This window comes from Mobula hypostoma, chromosome 10 (assembly GCF_963921235.1).
Source record: "Mobula hypostoma chromosome 10, sMobHyp1.1, whole genome shotgun sequence".
Lineage (NCBI taxonomy): Eukaryota > Metazoa > Chordata > Chondrichthyes > Myliobatiformes > Myliobatidae > Mobula > Mobula hypostoma.
In genome coordinates this window covers 618,912-634,420 of record NC_086106.1, presented here as the reverse complement: position 1 = coordinate 634,420, position 15,509 = coordinate 618,912, and the positions used below count along the sequence as shown (strand labels likewise).

At 42.6% G+C, this 15,509-nt stretch overlaps 1 protein-coding gene across 7 annotated transcripts in view; it reads right to left on the bottom strand.

Moving 5' to 3' along the window:
* The window catches only part of LOC134352588 (THAP domain-containing protein 5-like), a 31,141-nt gene extending 18,252 nt beyond the window's left edge, over positions 1-12,889 (bottom strand). For 3 of the 7 annotated variants that reach the window (XM_063059859.1, XM_063059860.1, XM_063059861.1), the window contains exons 1-2: positions 12,717-12,889; positions 1,558-1,750 (exon numbers count right to left, since the gene is read on the bottom strand). In XM_063059859.1, coding sequence (XP_062915929.1) covers positions 1,558-1,750; positions 12,717-12,799 — 276 coding nt within the window. In that variant the 5' untranslated portion in view covers positions 12,800-12,889. Of the gene's footprint in view, positions 1-622; positions 656-1,557; positions 1,751-12,716 lie in introns of all 7 variants that reach the window. The other 4 variants (XM_063059862.1, XM_063059863.1, XM_063059864.1 and 1 more) reach the window with 2 other exon arrangements.
* Positions 12,890-15,509: the final 2,620 nt, after the last annotated feature.

The following is a 15,509-nucleotide window of genomic DNA, read 5'->3' as shown; positions in this document are numbered from 1 at the left end:
GCTGTATATCCAATTTTTACTGACCTATATAGTTTCAGTGTCTCAATATTACCTTGTATTCACATATGATTCAGGAGTGGAGTCAGTCAGTCCCTCTCTAATTTACATGTAGCCTGTTCTTCAGTAAAGGAGCTGTGAATCAGACTGATAAACTGGCTGTTTAACACATTGAGAAACCATTCAACAAACCTACCTCAATCTCAACCTGTTTTCACATTTGAATTCTTGAAAAGTTCTCATTTTTTAAAAAAAAACTTCCATTTCCCTTGATTATTTGAGGTAACAGTTCTCTGTGTTTCTTTCTTCTATTTCTGAATTTGTGCTTTTCACTTGTTTATATGCCTGTCTTATGCTGAAATACTGATCTAAAATCAAATTTAGTTCATTATCAATGATTCTTTCTCATGAGCTCTTTTCAAGAAGTCTTTTTAAACTGCTCCTCACCTCTATGATTCCTTTACTGATTATGGGCAAATCTGTCTGCAATACAGGCTGATATTCTTCTGTAGCATTACAAAGTTTCAACAAATCAACCCAAATTTATACTCTACTGACACTGACCCGTACACTTTGGCCCAGATATTTCGCGGAGTTCAAAGAAATATGATGAGCAATCCCTCACCATTTGATGCAGGGTCCAGCATCTGCAGAATTCCTGTTGTTTGCAACAAGAAGGGAGTTTGGTTAATCTCAACCCTTGAGGATACCATATTATGTGCACAAAATTTCAGTTCTTCATTGTTCCCACTCTTCTTCCAACTCCAAGCTGCCTTATTTCAGAACTTCAGCTTTCCAGATTAAACACAGTTTATAAAGATATACCTTGACTAATCTGGAAGGCTAGCCTCAGAAATATGATAATCACACTTTGCTGCAGACTCGTGTTACATCAAAGTAACTTAACCTGGCCCTTTTTCAGCTCTTTTTTTTGGAATCCATCTGATTATCAAAGGTTATTGATTCTCCAAGAAACATCCTTTATACAAAAGGCTAAAATAATCTCAAAAATGCAATGTTTTTTGATATAATGTCTCAGGTTATAAATTCTTGTACACATTTCAGACTGATTTATTTAGTGGCTATACCTGATTTATTTTTTTTTTAAAAAGACCATAAAATTAATTCTCTGGATTTGGCAATCAATGGAAATGTCAGTTCTTAGATCAGAGGCACCCCATGATGCAGTGAATAATGAACACCTGGGTCTAATACAAAGCTAGTAGGACAATAGTAGTCTTCCTTTCTAATCAATATAGCTGAGGTTATAGAAAGTTTGGCTGGCGGAAAGTTGCCATTTATTTCCAGCAATAAACAAAAGACTTCAAATTGTCAGTGTATGGTGGGATTTGAATTCACATTTTCAGGTTTATTAACCTAGGCCTTAAGCCACCTAGGAATCACTCTGCAGTAACAAATTCACTTAGATAATGAGGTCAAAAGACATTAAGGCTTTAACGTGTCCCTTCTCCTTTGATGCACTACATACGAAGCTAATCAGATCCATTTGCAGTAGTATTCCAGCTTTTGGTGTAGGCAACAAATTGCCAGCAAACATACCGTAGGCTGCTCCGGAAAAGAAAAAATTGTAGGTACAGCATCTGCCTTCAAGTATCGTGTTCCCCACCTCCATTCAAAGCTTTCAGGAGTAAAATGTTCACTGCAGATGTACTGGTACTGCGATGGAACCCATTTCTCCCTTCTCATATTTGAAAGCCACTGTGCGAGTCTTTCTTTGTCATTCGATGGAAACCTCAATCAAAACAAAAATGTTGCTTCTGTGAGAGTCAAAAAAAAATGGGACTCTTCCTGCCAGTGTAAGCAATAGCTTACTCAAACCAATTATCGTTAAAGAAACATTTTCATTAGCTCTTCTGCACTCACTCTCAAGACTTCATTTACACATTTACTGTATATCCTGTAAGGATTTCTCCATGATTCAATCCCATTGTAATGTTCAAAAGTTCAAAGTAAATTTTTTATGAAAGTACATATGTCACCCTATACAACCCTGAGATTCATTTTCTTGTGGACAAACTCAATAAATCCATAATGGGATGATAACCATAATAGAATCAATGAGACACCACACCAACTGGGTGTTCAAAGTACACAAAATACAACAAAATGAAAATACAAAAACAAAAATAATGATAAATATGCAATAAATATCAGGGACGTGAGATGAAGAGACCTTGGAAATGAGTCCATGGGCTGTGGGAACATTTCAGGGAAGGGGCAAGTGAAGTTGAGGAAAGTTATCCCCTTTGGTACAAGAGCCTGATGGTTCTGTTCCTAAACCTGGTGGTACAAGTCCTGAGGCTCCTGTACCTTCCTCCTGATGGCAGCAGTGAGACGACAGCACATCAACCAAGATAAGCTACTAGCCCAAAAACAGACTCAGTACTCACAAACTTTCATTAACTCTCAGAGTTACTGTTTTGTAAAATTGTGAAGGGTTCAGTAAATTGACCAAATTATTTCTTTTGGGTGGGGATTCAGAGACAAAGGGATCATAAATTTAAATTCTTCACACAACAAGCAAGAATTGAGTGCAATTTGATTTTGAAAAGTGATGTCAGATTAACAATTGTTTCTTCGCAGGAAAGAGAAACATCAATTTTAAGGGTAAATTAAATAAATAAATGAGAACATTGTGTAATTATTGAGACAGAAGAGAACAAAGTGCAAACAACAGGAATTCTGCAGATGCTGGAAATTCAAGCAACACACATCAAAGTTGCTGGTGAACGCAGCAGGCCAAGCAGCATCTGTAGGAAGAGGTGCAGTCGACGTTTCAGGCCGAGACCCTTCGTCAGGACTAACTGAAGGAAGAGTGAGTAAGGGATTTGAAAGTTGGAGGGGGAGGGGGAGATCCAAAATGCTAGGAGAAGACAGGAGGGGAAGGGATAGAGCCAAGAGCTGGACAGGTGATAGGCAAAAGGGGATACGAGAGGATCATGGGACAGGAGGTCCGGGAAGAAAGACAAGTGGGGGGGGGGACCCAGAGGATGGGCAAGAGGTATATTCAGAGGGACAGAGGGAGAAAAAGGAGAGTGAGAGAAAGAATGTGTGCATAAAAATAAGTAACAGATGGGGTACGAGGGGGAGGTGGGGCCTAGTGGAAGTTAGAGAACAAAGTGGTTACTTTTAATTTCTTTAACCAAAGGCAGAGCAGACATTAGATGACAAATAGCTTCTAGGTGTCAAATGTTATAATTTTATTAGAACATTGGCATGCAAGTGAAAGGTCTCCAATCAGGTGTCAGCTACACAAATTCTAAGCAACAGGATTGCAGACAAAAAAAATGATGAAATCCAATGCAACATGTCATAAGTATGAGACCAAATGAAAAATACTAAACTTTTACCGGGATTATATAAGTGGCTGGACATACCAACAATACATTAAAGGTTATAGAAACCTTTATTGCACTAAAGGTTATAAGAATGCAGAAACAAGTTACGCAAATAATCAATTATCAGTTTGGCTCCATCCGTTGAATTTTATCCAATTATGGGCACTACTTAAAAATGCAAAGATTTCGAGAAGGATTCAAAAGTGACCAATCCCCAAGAGCTGCTTTAATGACTATCGCCCGGTAGCACTCACTTTTACAGTGATGAAATGCTTTGAGGTTGGTCATGACTAGACTGCACTCCTGCCTCAGCAAGGACCTGGACCCATTGCAATTTGACTATCTCCACAATAGGTCAACAGCAGATGTAATCTCAATGGCTCTTCACATGGCTTTAGACCACCTGGACAACACAAACACCTAGGTCAGGATGCTATTCATTGACTATAGCTCAGCATTTAATACCATCATTCCCACAATCCTGATTGAGAAGTTGTAGAACCTGGGCCTCTGTACCTCCCTCTGCAATTGGACAGTGCAATTTCTCAGGTTTGTGGTTACTGCCACACAGTTAATGGTCTAGCACTGGTCTTGAAGTAACTTTACTAAGAGAACTTGGGAGAAGGACAGAAGTAATTTGAGCAACTACAGTAAATAGCATGAAGTGAAACCTGCTTTAAGTACTAAAGAGATTCACTAGTCATTTTCTTCATGTTTTGCCAGAAACTGGTTAGGAATTTAATCTTTTGTACTGATGCTACCCAAGTATCAGTAATGCGTCACTCCCTGAACTTTCTCAAATATACACATACATAGCATTTAATACCGTCATTCCCACAATCCTGATTGAGAAGCTGCAGAATCTGGGCCTCTGTACCTCTCTCTGCAATTGGATCCTCAACTTCCTAACCGGAAGACCACAATGTACGGATTGGTACCTTCTCACTGACGATCAACACTGGCACACTTCAGGGGTGTGTCCTTAGTCCACTGCTACTACTTACTCTCTATATACACGACTGTGTGGCTAGGCATAGCTCAAATACCATCTATAAATTTGCTGACGATACAACCATTGTTGGTAGAATCTCAGATGGAAACGAGAAGGCGTACAGGAGCGAGATATACCAACTAGTGGAGTGATGTCGCAGCAACAACCTTGCACTCAATGTCAGTAAAACAAAAGAGCTGATTGTGGACTCAAGGAAGGGTAAGTCAAAGGAACACATACCAATCCTTATAGAGGGACCAAAAGTGGAGAGAGTGAGCAGTTTCAAGTTCCTGGGTGTCAAGATCTCTGAGGACCTAACCTGATCCCAACTTATCGATGCAGTTATAAAGAAGGGTACTTCATTCAGAGTCTAAAGAGATTTGGTATGTCAACAAATACACTCAAATTTCGACAGATGTACCGTGGAGGGCATTCTGACGAGCTGCATCACTGTCTGGTATGGCGGGGGGGGGGGGAGTGGAGAAAGACTACTGCATAGGACCGAAAGAAGCTGCAGAGGGTTGCAAATTTAGTCGGCTCCATCTTGGGTACTAGCCTACAAAAAAACCCAGGATATCTTCAGGGAGCGGTGTCTCAGAAAGGCAGCGTCCATTATTAAGGACCTCCAGCACCCAGGACATGCCCTTTCCTTTTCTCACTGTTATCATCAGGTAGGAGATACAGAAGCATGAAGGCACACACTCAGCGATTCAAGAACAGCTTCTTCCCCTCTGCTATCCGATTCCTAAATGTACACTGACATTGGATATTGAACCCTCACTTTTTTAATATATATTATTTCTGTTTTTTGTACAATTTTTAATCTATTCAATATATGTATACTGTAATTGATTTATTTATTTATTATTTTATTGTTTATTTTCTTCTATATTATGTATTGCATTGAACTGCTGCTAAGTTAACAAATTTCACGACACATGCCAGTGATAATAAACCTGATTCTGATTTACTATGATTTCACGAATCAGAGAATTTCCTTTTGAATCCGACTCATTGCATCAATCTCCTTGTCGCCTAGACAGTTCTTTCTCCCCTTGCCTAGCTTCTATCCTATCCACTTCTGTGATAACTCACTTGCCCTCATCATTTCCCTCGCCCCAAACAACTACTTCTCAACATAGATTTTTGCTCTCTCCACACAACCAGGGTAGTCTTTGGCCCTCAGTGAGCAAAAACCCAAGCTGGTCCCCATTCACCACCATCTTTGTCCGGATGAACACACTTTCACATCAAACAACTTCATTATTTTAATGACTTGCTTCAAATATGAAAGCAATCTAGCAAACAATATCAAAGTGGACAGTAAAATCTTTGCTTAAAAAAATAAATGAGAGTGGATATAGGACTACTAGAAAAAGAAGCCAGAGAAATAATAACGGGGCCAAGGAGATGGCAGATGAACTAAATGAGTATTTTACATCATTCTTCACGGTGGAAGACACTAGCAATGTGCCAGATGTTGAAGAGTGTAAGGAAGGGAAGTGAATGCAGTTACTATCACAAGGGAGAAGGTGCTCAAAAGGTTCAAAGATCGAAGGGTACACAAGTCACCCGGACCAGATGAACTGCACCCTAGGGTTCTGAAAGAGGTAGAGATCGTGGAGGCATTAGGAGTGATGTTTCAAAAAAATTATTGGGCTCTGACATGGTGCCAGAGGACTGGAAAATTGTGAATATCTCTTCGCTCTTTAAGAAAGGGGGAAGGAAGCAAAAAGGAAATTATAGACCAGTTAGCCTGACCACAGTGGTTGGGAAGATGTTGGAGTCAATTGTTAAGGATGAGGTTAAACAGTACTTTGAGACACAGAACAAGAAAAGACAAAGTCAACATGGTTTTCTCAAGGGAAAATCCTGCAGACGAACCTTTTGGAATTCTTTGAGGAGATTACGAGTTACATAGATACATTGGATGCAGTGGATGTTATATATTTGGACTTTCAGAAGGCCTTTGACAAGGCTGCTGACTGAGTTGAGAGCCCATGGTATTAAATGAGAGTTACTAGCATGGGTCGAGCATGGCTGATTGGTAGGAGACAGCGAGTGGGAATAAAAGGGTCCTTGTCTGGTTGGCTGCAAGTGAGGAGGGGTTGGTGTTGGGACCACTTCTTTTTATGCTGTATATCAATGATTTAGATAATGGAATAGATGGCTTTGTTACGCAGTTTTCAGAGGATATGAAGATTGACGGAGGAGCAGGTAGTGTTGAGGAAACAGGTAGGCTACAGAAAGACTTGGTTTAGGAGAATGGGCAAGAGAGTGGCAAATGAAATACAATGTTGGAAAATGCACGGTCATGCACTTTGGTAGTAGAAGGAAATGTGCAGACTATTTTCTAAGTGGGGAGAAAATCCAAAAATCTGGAATACAAAGGTACTTGGGAGTCCTTGTGCAGAACTGCCTAAAGGTTAACTTGCAGGTTCAGTCAGTGGTGAGGAAGGCAAATGCAATGGTAGCACTCATTTCAGGAGCTCTAGAATACATGAGCAGGGATGTGATGCTGAGACTTTATAAGGCACAGGTGAGGCCTCACCTTGAGTACTGCTAACAGTTTTGGGCTCCTCATCTACGAGAAGATGTGCTGGCATTGGAGAAGGTCCAGAACCGTTGGTATTTTAAAAATAATTTTTTTTTTAATATATAAATTGGAGCAGGCGGCTGAGAGTGAAGGAATAAGGAATCTCAGAGAGAAGTGTTTTTTTTCCCCTCCACTGCTCAGGGTAAAGAGGCTAGACTGCGCAGGTGCGTGACGTAGAGCGCCAAAGGTTTTAAAAAAAGACCACCATACACAGCGGAGTGAGAGGGAGCAGAGTGGGATGGCTTTGGCTCAACAGGCAGAGGTGAGGGTAGGCTCCAAATTTCAGTCCTGGGTATGACTAAACTGCAACCGGTGATGAGGCTCTAATTGGGGACTTTCAGAGCTTCGGGGAAAGTGGAGTTTCCCCTTAGTCATTCATTGCTCCCAGGGCCACTCTGACCTGGAACGGTAGCACCTGCAGGGACTCCTGCTCAGGATACGAGCGAAGGGTCAATGGCAGATCCGGCAGGTTCAGTAACTAAACTTATGACGGAGAAGGCGGATGAGCTACGACCTGAAATGTCAACCGCTATAGTATAGGTGGATGAACATTTGGGAAGAGAAATGACAATTTCTTTAGTTCGCCCAATGGTAGGCAATAGCAAACCAATGTTGCAAATTGCTAGAAAACCATGGTCAAACTCACAAAATGCATCACACAACAGCGTCAAGAGGATCTTCAAGACAACTCTGAAGATGTTTCGCTCAGTAGGGTTGATTCTGGAAAGCAGGGGATCCCCAACAGTCATCAAGCTACTGCTCATAAAATTAAAGTAGCAAAAAAAAAATAACTGCCACTTGGAATGCCAGAACCCTATATCAAGCAGGACGATTGGACAACGTGATAAATGAAATGGAAAGACTAAAGATTCACATCATGGGAATTAGCAAAGTTCGTTTGGATAGGTGCTAGAACATGTCAGATTAGAAATAAAACACTAGTTTATTCTTGTGGCACATCCCATACTAATGGAGTAGGAATTTTTATGGATGAAAACATGGCAAAAAGTGTTTTAGGACATTGGGCAATATCAGAAAGAGTGCTCCTTGTTAGATTCAGAGGACAACCATTTGATTTAGCAATTATACAGGTATATGCACCAACAACAAATGGAACAAATGAAGATATAAATAAATTCTATGAAGAGCGTGAACAAGCAAAGAATGGATGCGAATCTCAAGATAGTTATTGGCATGGGAGATCTAAATGCGGAAGTAGGACAAAGTGCTGATGGAAATACCATAGGAAAATTTGGACTAGGGGAAAGAAATGAAAGAGGTGAGAAATGGGTAGAATGGTGCAAGATGAATAATCAGGTCATTATGAATATCTACTTTAAAAACCATCCAAGACCCTTGTGGACCTGGAAAAGTCCAGGTGATAACACTAGAAATCAGATTGACTTTATCACTATAAACCAAAGATTTAGAAACTCAGTGACTCAATGCAAAACATATCCAGGTGCAGACTGTAATAGTGACCATAACCCAGTAGTACGTCATGTAAAAGTAAAACTTAAAAAACTAAAGCAGCAAATACCTGAACAATCCCTTAACTACTTGCAATTAATTAAAGAAGAAAACTTAAGACAAAAATTTACAACTGAGGTAAGGAATAGATTTCGAAGTCTAGAAATAGAATCGGTTGATGATAGCAATCACATAGAAATGAAATTTAACTCTCTAAAGGATGCCTTGGTAGAATCAGCTAAGTCAGTGATTCCTAAAAAAGAAAAAAAAGCTCAAAGAATAAATGGATGACAGATGAAATCAAAAATCTAATGGAAGAAAGGAGACGGAAGAAAGCAAATCCTGTAGAATACAAGTCCTTAGATAAAAAAAAAGTTAAAAGCTTATGTCAAAAAGCCAAAGAAGAATAGTAAACCAGGAATGTGAGCAAATAGAAAGAATCTCTATTACTGATCCAAAAAGGTTACATCACCAAATCAAGAATATCACTGGTAAGAAGCTCCTCTGTTCTTCAGGTGGATGTTTGAAAGCAAAGGACAGTACCATTATCATGAAAAAATGATGAGATTATGAACAGATGGACTGAGTATATTCAGGAATTGTTTGAAGACGATTGAGGCGAAAAACCAGAAATTAAGAAAAACGTTGAAGGTCCAGGTATTTTAAAATCTGAAGTTTGTAATGCAAGGGAAGGCAGCAGGTCCTGATGAATTAGTAATAGAACAAATTATTGTCCTTGAAGATTACGGAATTGAGAAAGTTAATGATTTAATCAATGACATTTATCAGCCTGGAATAATACCAGAAGAGATAAAAAAACAAATCAGTATTTATCAACACACATCAAAGTTGCTGGTGAACGCAGCAGGCCAGGCAGCATCTGTAGGAAGAGGTGCAGTCGACGTTTCAGGCCGAGACCCTTCCTACAGATGCTGCCTGGCCTGCTGCATTCATCAGCAACTTTGATATGTGCTGCTTGAATTTCCAGCATCTGCAGAATTCCTGCTTCAGTATTTATCACTCTTCCTAAGAAACCTGGAGCAATAGAATGTGAATTACATAAGACCATAAATTTAATGCATCATATCACCAAGATATTTCTAAGAATTTTGATAATGACAGCTGAAAGTAAGACACAAGCTGAAATAGGCAAAGAACAATGTGGTTTTGTGAAAGACAAAGGTACAAGAAACACAATATTGATGTTAAGGATACTATCAGAACGAGCTATTCAAGTGCAAAAAGATTTGTTTTATCGACTACACAAAAGCATTTGATAAAGTGAAGCACAATAAGTTATTTGAAATATTACAGAAAACTCTAGATCTAGATTTGAAAGACCTCCGCCTAATCAGAAATCTGTACTGGGAACAAACTGCCGCTGTAAGAATGGATGATGCAAAAAATGGGTCTATCAATAGCAAAAAGACAGAATGTATGGTGATATCCAAAAAGGAGAATCCTATCTGCAGGCTGAGAATAAATAGGGAAGACATAAAACAAGGACAGAACTTTTGCTACTTAGGAAGTTGGGTGACATCATATGGCAGGTGCGACTTGGACATCAAAAAAGAATAGGGATGGCAAAAGACACCTTTACGAGAATGAACAGTATACTGACCAATACTAAACTAGGCATGACAACCCACCTCAGAGTACTGAAATGTTATGTTTATCCAGTTATGTCATATGGCTCAAAATGTTGGACAATATCTAGTAACATGAGGAAACGAATTGTAGCAGCAGAGATGTGGTTTTTGAGGAGGATGCAAAGAATATCATGGATGAAACGAATATCTAACGAGGATGTCATGAACAGAACAAAGGCGAAAAGAGAAATAATGTATGAGATCATGAAAAGGCAACGTAACTTCATTGGACATGTGATTAGGAGTGAGGAGTTAGAATGCACAGTAATTGTGGGAAAAATTGAAGGGAAGAAAGCAAGAGGAAGACAAAGATTAATGAAGACGGAGACAGCAGCCAGAGAATTGGAAATGAATACCAATGAGTTGATCCACTTGACCCGAAACAGGAGTGTGTGGGCCATGGCAGTCAAAGCTCAAACTGGGCACGGCACCTGATGATGACGATTGGCCAGAACCACAGCAAATGAGTGACTTCAGTACAGAAAATTAAGCTTTGGACTAACTGACATTAAGATGTCTATGTTCATCTGGTTTCATGATGCTAATGGAAGCAAGGGAGAAGATTGGTGGAGGCCCAAATGGAGAGTTTTGTATCTTCATTAGCCACCGGTGGTGTACCAGAAGATCAGTCAATAGTGAATATTGTTCCTTTGTTTGAAAAGGGATGAGCCTGGAAACTACGTCAGTTATTGGAAAAGATTCCAAGATACAAGATTTGTGTTGATTTGGAAAGGCAGGGAGTGATTAGGAGTCGGCATGGGAGATCATGTCTCACAAATCCAAATGACTAGGAACGTATGATGAGGGCAGAGCAGTAGAGCTGGTTTACGTGGACTTTAGTAGGGTTGGTCCACAAAGTCAAGGCCCAAAGGATACAGGACACACTGGTAAACTGGATCAAAAACTGGGCTGGTGACCGGAGGAAAAGGGTAGTAATGCAAGGCCATATTTTCTGCCTGGAAATCTGTAATAAGTAGAGGACCGCAGGGATTACTGCTGGGACTCCTATTGTTCTAATATAAACTAATTACTTGAATGTGACTGTAGACAGCATGATTATTAAGCTTTACAAACAATACATGCAGCTGGTGGATTCTGACAGTGAAGAGGGCTGAGTAAACATGGAAAGAAACATAAATCAGTTGGAGAGTTTCATGGAGAAATGCAAGATAATACATTTTGGAAGATCAAGTTCTGGTAGAACGTAGAGTAAACGCCAGGGACCTTGGGCACAATGATGGATGGAGAAGCCTTGGGCTGCAAGTCCATAGCTTCTTGAAAGTGGTAACATCAAACGATAAAATAGTGTAAAAGGCATTCAGAACATTTGCCTTCAGATGTCAAGGCAATAAACATAAAATTTGGGATGTCATGCTGCACCTGCACAAAATTAGTGTATTACAGCTAAAGTATTAAGTACACTACAGGAAGGCTGTGTAATCAATAGAGAGAGAAAGGAAAGAGATTCACCAACATATTAATAAACAATTTGCTGGAGAAACTCAGCAGGTTGAGCAGCATCTGTGGGGTGGAGAGTAATTTTTCTCTGGAATGAAGGGCAGTAGTTTAAGGAGAGATACTCAATGAACTGAGGAGAGACTTGCAGGTTTTAAAAAATGAGGGGTATTGATAGGATAGAGAATCAGACTCTTCCTCCCTGGGCAGGGCAGTCTAGAATTAGTGGGAATAAGGTGAAGGCAAGATGGAAGAAATGTAGAAGAGAACTGAGTGGTAATGTTGCGCACACAGAGGAATATAGCAGAATTATAGCAGCTGATATAATTTCTAAGTTTGAAAGGCTTGGAGCAACATGGGCCTTGTGGAGGCAAATATGATTAGCCTGGATGCAGTGGGTCTAGAGATCTGTCAGCACTGCACAAAAAAGTTGTCAAAGTACCCCAGCAGGTCAGGGCGCATCCATGGAGGCAAAGATATGATCAACATATCAGTTGATGACTGGAAGCATTATGGCCACACATCAACCAATGTGTACTCAGCAAGATCCCAGGGCAAAGAAGTTGATATTGGTGGAGGAAGAAGTAGAATACAACAACAATCCAGCATCCATTTGGAATTCCTGATGATCCAGCATCTGACTCTCTGGTCAGCCTGGAAAATGGGGCAGGACTCCACAAAACAAGCAGGGTACTGGTCAACATGGACAAGCTGACCAAACGGCTTGCTTCCGTGCAGCATTAACTTTACTATCGTGTGTCCACAGCAAAGCCCGAGGCCTGACCCGTTGTGGTCGAGACCAAGATTGGTATCCTGAGCAACTAGGGGCAGGGACATCGGCACATTTTGTGGCCAGACAGGGGTCCAGGGTCCTTCAGTATTTCAAACTCCCTTTAAACTTACCGGGTCCTCTGGAACATTTATAACACAACTGTGCAACATACAAGAGTGAAGTAGAAAGCAGGAGAATAGGTTGAGAGGTATATTAAACCTGCCGTGGTGGATGGCCAAGCAAACTCGATGGGCTGAATGGTCTGAATCTAGAATCTAATTGGCCGGTACAAGAGCCGCAGGGTGTCGGGATAGCGGAGTCAGAAGGGCCGAGCGGCCTCCTGCTGCCAGCCAGCTCCCATGGGCCGATCACAGAGCTCTGCCCTCCGCCTAGCACCGGCCCGGGCCCCACCGCCAACACCACTCACTTATAGAAGCTGATCCTCCTGTTGTCGGCCGCCAGCTGCCCCGCGTTCCGCGAGCACTCGGTCACCGCGCAGTTCTTGGGCATCACGGCCGACGCCCGTGCAAACTCAAATTCAAATTTAAACCTAAACCAACGGCCGGTCTCCGGCAACGCACGCACGCCCTCTCCGCCTCACCCCCCTCACACGTGATCCGGACCACACCGCGCGTCACCGCATTCTGATGCCCTTATCAAATATGGCGACACCCAACGTGCCGTATGGCAAGAGTAGAGACCAATTCGCCATATTTACTCCTGGCGCTTTATTGCCACTGTTGGCCAGCTTCATAGTCATAGACAACAGGAATTCTGCAGATGCTGGAAATTCAAGCAACACACATCAAAGTTGCTGGTGAACGCAGCAGGCCAGGCAGCATCTCTAGGGTTTCAGGCCGAGACCCTTCGTCAGGATTAACTGAAGGAAGAGTTAGTAAGAGATTTGAAAGTGGGAGGGGGAGGGGGAGGGGGAGATGCAAAATGATAGGAGAAGACAGGAGGGGGAGGGATGGAGCCAAGAGCTGGACAGGTGATAGGCAAAGGGGATACGAGAGGATCATGGGACAGGTGGTCCGGGGAGAAAGACGGGGGTGGGGTGGGGACGGGACCCAGAGGATGGGCAAGAGGTATAGTCAGAGGGACAGAGGGAGAAAAAGGAGAGTGAGAGAAAGAATGTGTGTATAAAAATAAGTAACAGATGGGGTACGAGGGGGAGGTGGGGCCTTAGCGGAAGTTAGAGAAGTCGATGTTCATGCCATCAGGTTGGAGGCTACCCAGACGGAATATAAGGTGTTGTTCCTCCAACCTGAGTGTGGCTTCATCTTTACAGTAGAGGAGGCCGTGGATAGACATGTCAGAATGGGAATGGGATGTGGAATTAAAATGTGTGGCCACTGGGAGATCCTGCTTTCTCTGGCGGACAGAGCGTAGGTGTTCAGCAAAGCGGTCTCCCAGTCTGCGTCGGGTCATAGTCATAGTCATACTTTATTGATCCCGGGGGAAATTGGTTTTCGTTACAGTTGCACCATAAATAATAAATAGTAATAAAACCATAAATAGTTAAATAGTAATATGTAAATTATGCCAGGAAATAAGTCCAGGACCAGCCTATTGGCTCAGGGTGCCTGACCCTCCAAGGGAGGAGTTGTAAAGTTTGATGGCCACAGGCAGGAATGACTTCCTATGACGCTCTGTGTTGCATCTCGGTGGAATGAGTCTCTGGCTGAATGTACTCCTGTGCCCAACCAGTACATTATGTAGTGGATGGGAGACATTGACCAAGATGGCATGCAACTTAGACAGCATCCTCTTTTCAGACACCACCGTGAGAGAGTCCAGTTCCATCCCCACAACATCACTGGCCTTACGAATGAGTTTGTTGATTCTGTTGGTGTCTGCTACCCTCAGCCTGCTGCCCCAGCACACAACAGCAAACATGATAGCACTGGCCACCACAGACTCGTAGAACATCCTCATCATCGTCCGGCAGATGTTAGAGGACCTCAGTCTCCTCAGGAAATAGAGATGGCTCTGACCCTTCTTGTAGACAGCCTCAGTGTTCTTTAACCAGTCCAGTTTATTGTCAATTCGTACCCAGGTATTTGTAATCCTCCACCATGTCCACACTGACCCCCTGGATGGAAACAGGGGTCACCGGTACCTTAGCTCTCCTCAGGTCTACCACCAACTCCTTAGTTTTTTTCACATTAGGCTGCAGATAATTCTGCTCACACCATGTGACAAAGTTTCCTACAGTAGCCCCGTACTCAGCCTCATCTCCCTTGCTGATGCATCCAACTATGGCAGAGTCATCAGTAAACTTCTGAAGATGACAAGACTCTATGCAGTAGTTGAAGTCCGAGGTGTAAATGGTGAAGAGAAAGGGAGACAAGACAGTCCCCTGTGGAGCCCCAGTGCTGCTGATCACTCTGTCGGACACACAGCGTTGCAAGCACACGTACTGTGGTCTGCCAGTCAGGTAATCAAGAATCCATGACACCAGGAAAGCATCCACCTGCATCGCTGTCAGCTTCTCCCCCAGCAGAGCAGGACGGATGGTGTTGAACGCACTGGAGAAGTCAAAAAACATTACCCTCACAGTGCTCGCTGGCTTGTCCAGGTGGGCGTAGACACGGTTCAGCAGGTAGACAATGGCATCCTCAACTCTTAGTCGGGGCTGGTAGGTGAACTGGAGGGGATCTAAATGCGGCCTAACCATAGGCCGGAGCAGCACCAGAACAAATATCTCTAGGGTCTTCATGATGTGGGAGGTCAATGCCAATGCCACCGGTCTGTAGTCATTGAGGCCGCAGGGGCACGGCGTCTTCGGCACAGGGACGAGGCAGGACGTCTTTCACAGCACAGGAACCCTCCGGAGCCTCAGGCTCAGGTTGAATACATGGCGAAGTACTCCACATAGCTGAGGGGCACAGGCTTTGAGCACCCTGGTACTGACACCATCCGGTCCTGCAGCCTTGCTTGGGTTGAGATGTTTTAGCTGTCTTCTCAACTGTTCGGCTGTGAAGCCCACCGTGGTGGTTTCGTGTGGGAGAGGGGTATAGTCATGACAGCAGGGTGGGGGACTGTGAGGAGGGGTAGGAGGGGAGAGTGGAATATGTGTTGATTGGGGGCCGACAACAGATGACTCGTGGGGGATGGGCAGGGGCCACAATGTCAAATTTGTTAAAGAACATGTTAAGTTCGTTGGCCCTGTCCACACTGCCTTTAGCTCCTCTGTTGCTAGTTTGCTGGAACCCAG